The sequence below is a fragment of the Rhinoraja longicauda genome, chromosome 5 (genome assembly GCF_053455715.1).
Source record: "Rhinoraja longicauda isolate Sanriku21f chromosome 5, sRhiLon1.1, whole genome shotgun sequence".
NCBI lineage: Eukaryota > Metazoa > Chordata > Chondrichthyes > Rajiformes > Arhynchobatidae > Rhinoraja > Rhinoraja longicauda.
The window spans coordinates 72974268-72986807 of record NC_135957.1 but is presented as its reverse complement, the minus strand read 5'-3'; the positions used below and the strand labels follow the sequence as shown (position 1 = coordinate 72986807).

The window sequence follows — 12540 nt, the reverse complement described above, 5'->3', positions numbered from 1 at the left end:
CAGTGGATTTCATGAAGTAACATAAAATTCTTGTCCTGCTGCTTTAGTGCAAGCATGATATGTGCATTGTCACTTGACACTTAAAATGGCAAACAATTAATTCGCTATTTGAAACGCATACATAACATCTGATAATATTTAAAGGTAAAAGAGCACAGTAAAATACCAATGAAACCTCATTGGAATAAACCCAAATAGATTCTTCAATTTAATTCCGTTCTGTAAGTACAATAGGAGTAGTCGGCCAACTGAAGACAAATCCCTATCCTCACTCCCCTCTGGTGCAGCTCGCTTGGTGCCAGAACCAGAAAAGAACACTACTTCTGCCAAGCTGCACTGGTTCACCATCATAACTCTCAGGTGTCATGCAGGTGGGACTCATTGCAATTGCTTCGCCCAACTTGCTCCAGAAATGGCACATAGCTTCAAACTGTCATTGCAACTTTCAATTTTTATTGGTAACTGTTTAAAAAGGTAGGTTTTAGTAATACGCCATGATTTACCTCCCAGTACCACCCCCTGCTGTGTTTAGCTTAGTTTATTGTCACTTGTACCGAGGTACAAAATGAAAAGCTTTTGTTGCGTGTTAACCAGTCAGCAGAAAGACAATACATGATTACAATCGAGCTATCCACAGTGCCCAGATACATGATAAAGGGAATAACGTTTAGTGCAAGATAAAGTCCAGTAAAGTTTGATTAAAGATAGTCCAAGAGTCTCCAGTGAAGTAGATAGTAGCTCATTACCGCTCTCTAGTTGTTGGTGGGATGGTTCAGTTGCCCGATAACAGCTGGGAAGAATCAGAAGGATGTTTTCAGCATTCCTTCTGATCCTGAACAATCAGTCTCAGCAGATGCCACAGCTTCATCTCTATGTCCTCACCCAATATATTCAAAGCTCGATGTGAAGTTAAGCTCATCTTCTGCCTCCATGCATCAAATCTGCAGCCAAGGGTGGTGCTACTGTGGTCTGACTAACTGACCTCTATCTCGCAGAGGTCAGACATGAGCTCTCAGATACCTCCTCATACCTCCATTTGGATGATGAGCCCACCATCAAACATCAGTCCATGATCACAAAAACAGACAAGGGGCTCAGATCACTCCTCTACAGATCCTCGTCTTATGGTGTCCCAGCCTTAGGCATCGTGCTTCTATCTCCTGCCCAACGTCCCCAAGCACGACCGCCCTGGCAGGCCCATTGTTTCAGCTTGTTCTTGGGCCGCCAAATGTATTTCTTCTTATCTTGACTCTATCCTTTATCATCTGGTCCAGACCCCTTGCATTTATCCATGACATCTCCAATGCCCCCGGCATTTGCACTGTTTCCTATTCCCAGCTCTCAACAACTTATTTGTACCACAGACATCCAACCTCTTTACACCTCCATTCCATAGCAGCATGATCAGAAGGCCCTCCACTTCTTCCTTGAGCCCAATCAGTTCTCCCCAACACATACATTCGTTCTCACACTGAGCAACCTTTTCTTCAACTCCACTCACTTCCTCCAGAACCTGTAGTATTTCATCTTTGGATTATGTAACATGATTGTGCTCTGATTGAGCTCAGCATTTTATCCAATCTACATTACTGGGATATTATTAAATAGACAATAGATCAATAATCATCTCATTCACAATTTAAACATTTCAAGCATATAAATGACTCAAAACCTGTGGTATATACAAAAACCACGTTATCTGAATCCACTAAACGTTAAAAAAAAATATTTTACTGATTTTATCCTTAAAAAGCAGTGTCTAAATATATTCACATATCATTTGCAACTTCACTAAACCTCCAGGGCTACAAAACCAAGTCTCGCAGTGTTATCTCAGTATGTTGAGGTTGCCTCTGAGCCCATTGATACCCAATCAGCAGGCACTGGTGGACCAGTTTTCAACAAACCGTTGATTATCTGAAAGGGCCAATCTCTGGAATTCAGTAAATAACAGACAGAGAATGCTAATGCTCAAAGTCAAAATAACCCAAACTTGGAGCATTTCTGAAAAAAATTACATCAGGAGCCACAAAGTAGTGTGCAATAATAAACTCCCTCGACACTGCATATGTGAACAAGGTCATAAAGTAATAGCAGAATGAGGCCATTCTGCCCAAGTCTACTCTGCCATTTAATCATGGCTGATCTATCTCTCCTTCCTAACCCCATTCTCCTGCCTTCTCCCCACAACACCTGACACCCGTACTATTCAAGAATCTATCTCTGCCTTAAAAATATCCATTGACGGCCTCCACAGCCTTCTGCGGCAAAGAATTCCACAGATTCACCACCCTCTGACTAAAGAAATTTCTCATCTCCTTCCTAAAACAACATCCATTAATTCTGAGGCGATGACCTCTAGCCCTAGAGACTCTCCCACTAGCAGAAACATCCTCTTCACACCACTCCATCCAAGCCTTTCACTATTCCATTACAAGACTGAACTTTATTGGACCACCATGAAATCTTCAATGTCCTTACTATCAGTGAACCAGCCAAACTTCAAGGTTGAATTGCCCCCAAATCCAAAGGTAATTGATCTGATGATCTGATTGCAATTGTACACCAATGCTTATCAGTGTAACGATTCTACCAAAATATACTTGCACACCTTTTATTTATTTCTGAAAAGAAACCACCTCTCCCTTTCAGCTGCTATGTAATTAAACACATAATAAAGAATGCACAAGATCTGTGGCGATTAAATATATATATTTTTTTCAAACACCAATGCTCTACAATTATGTTTTCAACTCTGCAGTTATTATCTTCGGAATGTAACAAATACAGACAAATTAAGACTGCAGTGAAAGAAACTCCCTAAAACCAAATGCTAATTACACAAAAGGTATATCTGTAACGCAAATGTTCGATTTTTCAGCTCAGTAGTGTTAACTGAACATGATGTATTCATGTACCAGGTTTGTACAATCACTTACTCTTATTAATTTTCCCTTGAGATCAAAGACCTGTTCAAAAATATAGCCACCTGAGTAATTTAATAAACATTTAATCCCAATAATAATGTATAGGTAACTGATCAACATCCAATTCTAACGCAAGCAGTGTGAAACTTTTAAATATTAGACTGATGTGTTTCTTCATGTGTTTGTCTCAAAGTCTTGCACCTAATGAACATCGGGCTTTTTCCTGAGTATATAAAATTCCATTCTCAAGTCATTTCAAATGGTTGTTTCACTGAAAGTTGAAGTTACCGCTGTTTGTGAAAATATTTCATCAGGGCCAGAAGTACATGTCCCACAAACAGGTCTGAACAGACCCACTTGTCGAAAATTCAGCTTAAGCCATTTCAGACGTTCTTCCTCTCATTTTGCGAATTGAAGCATTTTCTCTAGCTCCCGCAGCTGCAGGTTTCCATGGGTAAGCATCATTCGTATCGTATCCTTAATGATTAAAAACAAATAAGATTGAGTACACGAATTGGCAAGGATTAAAGAAATTTCATCCTTCATAGATATCACTTCAGCTCAATTAATAAAAAATTACCTCATTCAGGAAATGCACATTGGTTCAAATAGTAGCACTTTTGGCCCAGAGCTCAATCCTGGTCTCCGGTACTGTGTGTGCAATTTGCACAGTTTTTCTGCAACCATGTGGGTTTCCTATGGATGTTCTGGTTTCATCCTTCATCCCAGAGATGTGATTAACTAGCCATTGTTTCCATTGTGTAGATGAGTGGCAGAAGAGTGTGGAGAAAGGGGAGGGGGTGGAGTTGTAGGGCTTACCCAAAATTGGGGAGTTCAATGTTGATACCGTTGGGTTTTAAGCTACAGAAGGGGAATATGAGGTGCTGTTCCTCCAGATTGCATGTGGCCTCACTCTGGCAATGGAGGAGACCCAGGACAGAAAGGTCGGCATGGGAATGGGAATGGGAATAGGAGTTAAAACAGTTAGCAACCAGGAGATCCAGTAGGCCATGACGGACTGAACCCAAGTGTTCAAAGTGTTTGTGTCCTTTTTTGATAAGCAACATTTGCAGTTCCTTGTTTCTGCAAGGGGTTCCAGGAACATTTAAAGTAGTGTGAGAGAGGAGAGTAAACAGTAAATTAGGAAAGATTATACAGATAAACAACTACAAAATGCATTGAACTAAATATACATCTCCACTGAATAGCAGATGAAATTTGGTAGGAACGAGGTATTTAAGCTGATTAATTGGCCACAAACCAAACACAGCATGTGGTCGAAAACAGAATCATTAATCTTGCTGGATTTGTCCAGCAACTCGTCAGAATACCTTAAGATTGGAAAACAGTATTTATTTGTCCTTTTTGTATTCAATGACTTCTTAGTTTCATACAAAGTGAAATTAACGCACATTTATATGTTTTCATTATAGTTTATCAAAATACATACCATTTTAAAAGCTCTGATTGTAAATACATTTGTATAACTGAACTGATACATTTAAATATTTACCATCAAAATCTTTTCTCTCCCTGAAACACACAAATATGCTGATGTATTTACAACACAACTGACACTATTCTAACACTAAGGACCCTGGGCTTACAAATTCCTTGTGGTTCCACATCCACCCACCCTTCCATCCAACACCCACCAGTTGCTCTCTTACAATCCCCTCCGCCAATCATCCCCCTTCTCACCTAGTTCTACCCATCGCCAGCCAACCCTTGCCTCACAATCACCCTCCCTCTCACCTCTTTACATTCTCAGTCCTGGAACGTCGACCGTCACTTTACCTTCCTAGATTCTGCTTGACCCACTGAATATGTCGGTTTACAAACAAAAAAGTGTTGTAGTAACTCAGCGGGTCAGGCAGCATCTCTGGAGAACATTTCAGGTTGGGACTCTTCTTCATGGATGTCAACCTTCAATTCTTAGGCCCACAATGCCTCATCTCTACCATGGACGTCAACTGTTACCGATCTCGTCACCTCTGGTGATCTCCCCTTCACAGCCCCGCCCCGTACTGCCCGCTTCTCCTTCGCAAAATCCATAAACAGGGCAGTCCTGGCAGATCTATTGCTTCTGGCCTCTCTGGCCCCATTGAATACATCTCCAAATATCTTGAATCCATCCTATTCTCCTCTTGTCCAGTCCCTTCTGAACTACAAACAAAACACCTCACGCCCCCATCAACTCAGTTTAATTTATCCTGCACAATGATCCCCGCACATTAACACTATCCCAAACCAATCAACCTACAAACCTGAACCTCTTTGGAATGTGGGAGAAAACCCACGCGATCACAGGGAGAATGTACAAACTCCACACAGACTGCACCCATAGTCAGGATTGAACCCTGGTCAGCAAGCATTGTACGGCAGCAACTCTACCACTGCATCACCGTGCTGCTCCAGAGATGCTGCCTGACCCACTGAGTTACTCCATCACTTTGTGTAACTTTTAAGTAATTCTCTAATTTCCAAACAAAATTGCACTATTGAAATTTAGTCAACAGAACACAAAAAGAGTCCCCTAAAGAGACGACTACGGGCGCCGTCTGTACGGAGTTTGTACGTTCTCCCCGGTGACCTGCGTGGGTTTTCTCCGAGATCCTCAGTTTCCTCCCACACTCCAAAGACGTACAGGTATGTAGGTTAATTGACTGGGTAAATGTAAAAATAGTCCCTAGTGTGTGTAGGATAGTGTTAATGTGTGGGGATCGCTGGGCGGCTCGGACTCGGTGGGCCGAAGGGCCTGTTTCCGCGCTGTATCTCTAAATCTAAAATCTAAAATTCATTGATCATGTTATATCCAATTTGCATTTTGAAAACATGAGTTATAGCAAGACCAATGAATTTTCATCTAAGGTCTTACTCTCAAAAACTAATGATGCAAAGCCATAAATACAGTTTTTCGCCGAAGAGACTTACTTGATTTGTAGCATTTTTGTTCTGTTTGAATTCTTGTCTAGCCCAATTTTTAAGGTACTGCTTGTCTCCATCATTTGGAATCTGATTAATGGTCTTTAAAATCTTCCTGTACAAACTCAGGATGTTTTTGCGATGCATAAACTGGAATATATAATTTGCACAATCAGACACCACAATCTGCAATATAGAACCAAAAATTAATAGCACAATTGTTCACTCTTCTATCTCCAACAGCATCTAATTTTTCTAACATCTTCCCGACAAATCTCTGGAGGTGCAGCACCAGAATTTATTTTCCACAAACAATTACTTCTTAAAGCTACATGAAAAACACACTAACGATTGTGTAAAAAAAATCCTTAATTCTACTCCAGTATAACACAAAATCAATCAGAGAAAGTTATGGAGATAACTACCTAACCTAATCCCCCTTGATTGGAAGTGTTACAGAAGACTCCTCCTGTCCTCTGGCACAACCTTTATAGCTAAGGACATCAGAAAATCATGGTAAAAGACTCTATGTTGCTATTTTGCTGCATTTTCAGTGGAATGCCATTGTGACCCTCGTGTTCCTCACTATTTTTTTTCAATACTACAATTTTATAACATTCTAAATTCTGTCTCATGTGTCCTTTCATTTCCATTACCACACTTACACAAGAACTGCAGTAAAATATTTAATCCATCCTCCATCGCTATGGTTTAGTAACCAGTTGGTATGGGATTCAGATTGTTTCTATATTCCTTACAAAGGAAGTATTTGATCCTATTAATCGGGACTATATTTTGATCTAGATATTTTATTCATCATCTTATGTGCATTCCAATGTTTTAAATGTTGATGCTGGAAATCCAAAATAAATACTGGAAACACTGCTAACACTTTGTGTAAAACACTACTTTACACAAAAGCAACATTTGTGTAAAGGAAGGTTAACATTTCCAGTCAAATGTCCTCCATGAGAACTGGGAGAGAGAAAACAAGTTAATTATAAGTTGAACAAGGCAAAGAAAACAGACAGAAATTCTGTTAGAGAGAAGAGCAAAGTTTCTAAAACACCAACACTAAAACAGCTGTGCTCCTTTCTCCGACAGGATTCCTGTCCAAGATAGACACAAAGTGCTGGAGTAACTCAGCGGGTCAGGCAGAATCTCTGGAGAAAAAGGATGGGTGATGTTTCAGGTCGGGACCCCTTCTTCAGACTTCTTGAGTCTGAAGAATGGTCCTGACCCAAACGTCACCTACCCTTTTCCTCCAGAGATATTGTCTGACACGCTGAGTTACTCCAGCACTTTGTGTCTATCCTCAGTATATACCACCATTTGCAGTTTCTTTCTACACAAATTTTTTCTTTGACCTTGATCAACTTACAACCCTGTGTTCTGATGCATCTCCTTTCCACTCCCGGAAGCTGCTCGACCCATTGAGTTTTTCCAGCAGTTTTGTTTTTTTCCTCCAGATTGCAGCATCTGCAATTACTTGTGCCACCACATAACTAATTAATTTTCTTCCATGAAGGCACAATGTGCTGGATAACTCAGCGGGTCAGGCAGCATCCCTGGAGAACATGGATAGGTCGTTCTTAATTTCTTCCATTCCTGTTTTTACTTTACCTACCTCAAAATCAAGTTACGTTAGTAACTCCAAGTCTCAAGTAGAATGCTAACATATTATCTAAGAACTGTTATACTTTTGTTAGCCAACCAATTTTGTTCTCACTTCAGTCAAGAAAACAGAATAAAAGATTTAGACAAGCACTGTGGAAACTGGTTGATGCAAGTTCCAGTCCCATTAAATTTGCTTTCTATCACCCTAATAGTGATGTGAAACAATAGTGGAGCTGCCGATTGACAGTTAACAACAATCCCCATTATTAAATGGAGACACAACCAACTGCAGATACTGCAATCTTCATCAAAACACAAAGTACTGGAGGAACTCAGCGGGCCAGACAGCATCTGTGGAGGGCATGACCAGGTTCATAAGTGAGAGGAGCAGAATTAGGCCATTCAGCCCATCAAGTCTATTCCGCCATTCAATCATGGCTGATCTATCTTTCCCTATCAACCCCATTCTCCTGCCTTCTCCCCATAACCCCTGACACCCGTATTAATCAAGATTCTATCTCTACCTTAAATATATCAACTTACAGCCTCCACAGCCTTCTGTGGCAAAGAATTTTACAGATTCAACACCCTCTGAAATTCCTCCTCATCTCCTTCCTAAAAGAACGGGAGGAGGAGGAGGAAGGCAGGAGCTTCCCCCGCCTCTCTCAGGCCGAGCACCTGCGGCTGTGGGAACAGGCGGGAGGAGAAGAGGAGGAGGGAGACAGGAGTGAAGGGTTTCACCCCTCTCAGGCCGAGCACCGCCACGGGAAGCCGCAGCGGCTGTGGGCGCTGACAGGAAGAGGGGGACGGGAGGTGGGAGGCAGAGACATCTCTCATCTCTCTCAGGCCGAGCACCGCCACGACCCGCGGCCGTGGGAAGCCGCAGGCAGCGGCTGTGGGCGCTGATGGGAGGACGAGGAGGAGGGAGACGGGAGTGAAGAAGGGTTTCTCTCACCTCTCTCAGCCCGAGCACAGCCACGGCTGTGTGGGAACAGACTGTGGGTGGAAGAGGGGGTTTTCAAGAGAGTTAGACAATAGACAATAGGTGCAGGAGGAGGCCATTTGGCCCCTTGAGCCAGCACCGCCATTCAATGTGATCATGGCTGATCATTCTCAATCAGTACCCCGTTCCTGCCTTCTCCCCATACCCCCTGACTCCGCTATCCTTAAGAGCTCTATCTAGCTCTCTCTTGAATGCATTCAGAGAATTGGCCTTTATTTGTAATTTTGTTCGGTACCTCGGTACCGAATGACAAATAAAGCGCTGTATTCCTCCTGCCTTCTCCCCATACCCCCTGACTCCGCTATCCTTAAGAGCTCTATCTAGCTCTCTCTTGAATGCATTCAGAGAATTGGCCCCCATTGCCTTCTGAGGCAGAGAATACAACAGATTCACAACTCTCTGACTGAAAAAGTTTTTCCTCATCTCCGTTCTAAATGGCTCTGAGGTCTAACGGAGTCAAGGGAGATGGGGAGAGGGCAGGAACGGGGTTCTACTGATTGTGGACCGCGACTGGTGTGGGCGCTGACGGGAGTGAGGGAGGGAGTGAGTGAGTGAGGGGCATCTCTCACCTCTCGCAGGCCGAGGGCGCTGAGGAGGAGTGAGTGAGTGAGGGAGGAGTGAGGGAGGAGTGAGTGAGGGAGGTGTGAGTGAGGGGGTGAGTGAGGGAGGAGGGTGTGAAGGAGGAGTGAGTGAGGGGAGGAGGGTGTGAAGGAGGAGTGAGTGAGGGAGTGAGGGAGGAGTGAGTGAGGGGAGGAGGGTGAGAGTGAGGGAGGAGTGCGTGAGGGAGGAGTGAGTGAGGAGTGAGTGAGTGAGTGAGGGAGGAGTGAAGGAGGAGTGAGTGAGGGAGTGAGGAGTGAGTGAGGGAGGGAGGGAGGGAGGGAGGTGGGTGTGAGGGAGCCGGGTGTGAGTGAGGGGTGTCTCTCTCCTCTCGCAGGCCGAGCGCCACCATGGCCACGGCTGTGGGCGCTGAGGACGAGGGAGTGAGTGAGGGAGGGAGGAGTGAGTGAGGGAGTGAGTGAGGGAGGAGTGAGTGAGGAGTGAGGGAGGGAGGAGGGAGTGAGGGAGGGTGAGTGAGTGAGTGAGTGAGTGAGTGAGTGAGTGAGTGAGTGAGTGAGTGAGTGAGTGAGTGAGTGAGTGAGTGAGTGAGTGAGTGAGTGAGTGAGTGAGTGAGTGAGTGAGTGGCGTCTCTCACCTCTCTCAGGCTGAGCGCCGCCATGCCATGGCCACAAGCTGTGGGCGCTGAGGAGGAGGGAGTGAGTGAGGGAGGGAGGCGGGAGTGAGCGAGGGGCGTCTCTCACCTCTCAGGCCGAGCACCGCCATGGCTGTGGGTGCTGACAGGGTGAGTGAGTAAGGAAGTGAGGAGTGAGGGAGGAGGGAGTGAGGGGTGAGTGAGGGAGGAGTGAGTGAGGGAGGAGGGAGTGAGTGAGGAGTGAGTGTGAGGAGTGAGTGAGTGAGCCGGGAGTGAGTGAGGGGCATCTCTCACCTCTCTCAGGCCGAGCACCGCCATGGCTGTGGGCTCTGACAGGGGGAGGAGTGAGTGAGTGAGTGAGTGAGTGAGTGAGTGAGTGAGTGAGTGAGTGAGTGAGTGAGTGAGTGAGTGAGTGAGTGAGTGAGTGAGTGAGTGAGTGAGGAGGGTGTGAAGGAGGAGTGAGTGAGGAGTGAGTGAGGGGGGAGTGAGGGAGGAGGGTGTGAGGGAGGAGTGAGTGAGGGAGGAGGGAGTGAGTGAGGGGCGTCTCTCACCTCTCTCATGCCGAGCACCGCCATGGCTGTGGGCACTGACAGGGGGAGGAGGGAGTGAGTGAGTGAGGGAGGAGTGAGTGAGTGAGTGAGTGAGTGAGGGAGTGAACAGTGAGTGAGTGAGGGAGGGGGGAGTGAGGGAGTGAGGAGTGAGTGAGGGAGTGAGTGAGGGAGGAGGGTGTGAGGGAGGAGTGAGTGAAGGAGGAGGGAGTGAGTGAGTGAGGGGCGTCTCTCACCTCTCTCATGCCGAGCACCGCCATGGCCGTGGGCGCTGACAGGGGGAGTGAGTGAGGGAGGGAGGAGTGAGTGAGTGAGGGATTGAGTGAGTGAGTGAGTGAGTGAGTGAGGGAGGGAGTGAGTGAACAGTGAGTGAGTGAGGGAGGGGGGAGTGAGTGAGTGAGTGAGTGAGTGAGTGAGTGAGTGAGTGAGTGAGTGAGTGAGTGAGTGAGTGAGTGAGTGAGTGAGTGAGTGAGTGAGTGAGTGAGTGAGTGAGTGAGTGAGTGAGTGAGTGAGTGAGTGGCGTCTCTCACCTCTCTCAGGCCGAGCACCGCCATGGCTATGGGCGCTGACAGGGGGAGTGAGTGAGGAAGGGAGGAGTGAGTGAGGAAGGGAGGAGGGAGTGAGTGAGGAAGGGAGGAGGGAGTGAGTGAGGGAGGGAGGAGGGAGTGAGTGAGGGAGGGAGGAGTGAGTGAGGGAGGGAGGGAGGAGTGAGTGAGGAAGGGAGGAGTGAGTGAGGGAGGGAGGAGTGAGTGAGGAAGGGAGGAGTGAGTGAGGGAGGGAGGAGTGAGTGAGGAAGGGAGGAGTGAGTGAGTGAGGAAGGGAGGAGTGAGTGAGGAAGGGAGGGAGTGAGTGAGTGAGGGAGGGAGGGAGGGAGGGAGTGAGTGAGTGAGGGAGGAGTGAGTGAGGAGTGTGTGAGGGAGGGGGGAGTGAGTGAGGGAGGGAGGAGGGAGTGAGTGAGGGAGGGAGGAGGGAGTGAGTGAGGGAGGGAGGAGTGAGTGAGGAGTGTGTGAGGGAGGGGGGAGTGAGTGAGGGAGGGAGGAGGGAGTGAGTGAGGGAGGGAGGAGTGAGTGAGGAGTGTGTGAGGGAGGGGGGAGTGAGTGAGGAGTGTGTGAGGGAGGGGGGAGTGAGTGAGGGAGGGAGGAGGGAGTGAGTGAGGGAGGGAGGAGGGAGTGAGTGAGGGAGGGAGGGAGTGAGTGAGTGAGGAAGGGAGGAGTGAGTGAGGAAGGGAGGAGTGAGTGAGGAGTGTGTGAGGGAGGGGGGAGTGAGTGAGGGAGGGAGGAGGGAGTGAGTGAGGGAGGGGGGAGTGAGTGAGGAGTGTGTGAGGGAGGGGGGAGTGAGTGAGGAGTGTGTGAGGGAGGAGGGAGTGAGTGAGGGAGGGAGGGAGTGAGTGAGTGAGGAAGGGAGGAGTGAGTGAGGAAGGGAGGAGTGAGTGAGTGAGGGAGGGAGGGAGGGAGTGAGTGGGTGAGGGAGGAGTGAGTGAGGAGTGTGTGAGGGAGGGGGGAGTGAGTGAGGGAGGGAGGGAGTGAGTGAGCAGTGAGTGAGTGAGTGAGTGAGTGAGGGAGGGAGGGAGGGAGGGAGTGAGTGAGTGAGGAAGGGAGGAGTGAGTGAGTGAGGGAGGGAGGGAGGGAGTGAGTGAGGAAGGGAGGAGTGAGTGAGGAGTGTGTGAGGGAGGGGGGAGTGAGTGAGGGAGGGAGGGAGGGAGTGAGTGAGCAGTGAGTGAGTGAGTGAGGGAGGGAGGAGTGAGGGGCGTCTCTCACCTCTCTCAGGCTGAGCGCCGTCGCCGGGATCCGACCCGCCGCCATCTTGCTGGAGGCGGCGCGACGGGCGGGCGGGCGGACGGGCGCCCCCTGGCGGCGGGTGAGGAGAACGGACGGTGCTGCACAATGTGTTGGGTTGTCAGTGATCCAAGCGGAATGTGAGGTGCCTTACCCTAGCAATGGGGAGAAGTCTCAGGATAGAAAGGTCAGCATGGCCATGGGAAGAGGAGTTAAAATAGCAACTGGAAGATTCAGTAGGCCTTGGTGGTGACTGGTGAAACATTTGCCAAATGCACACTTGGTCTTGAGAGGTATAAGATAGGGTGAACAGTCAGAACTTTGTTCCCCAGGATGGAAAAATCAAATACTGGATAGCATAATAACTTTACAGTGAGAGGGGTAAATATGAAAGGGAATTGTGCAAGGCAAATTTAGATTTTTCCACACAGGGGTGTGTGTGTGGGGAATGTTGTGTGGGGAGGGGGGAGGGGAGGGATGGGCTGACACTGTGGGCTGAAGGACACATTGTGCTGTACTTATGTGTAAGAAGGAACTGCAGATGCTGGTTTAAACA

General features: G+C 47.2%; 1 protein-coding gene across 1 annotated transcript; it reads right to left on the bottom strand.

Annotated features, from left to right (window-relative positions):
- Positions 1–443: 443 nt before the first annotated feature.
- On the bottom strand, positions 444–12051 carry lyrm2 (LYR motif containing 2). Its single transcript, XM_078400226.1, has 3 exons — positions 11967–12051; positions 5862–6002; positions 444–3404 (listed from the first exon to the last, which is right to left on the bottom strand). The coding sequence occupies exons 1-3, from the start codon at positions 12009–12011 to the stop codon at positions 3327–3329; spliced, it is 264 nt and encodes an 87-aa protein (XP_078256352.1). The 5' UTR covers positions 12012–12051; the 3' UTR covers positions 444–3326.
- Positions 12052–12540: the final 489 nt, after the last annotated feature.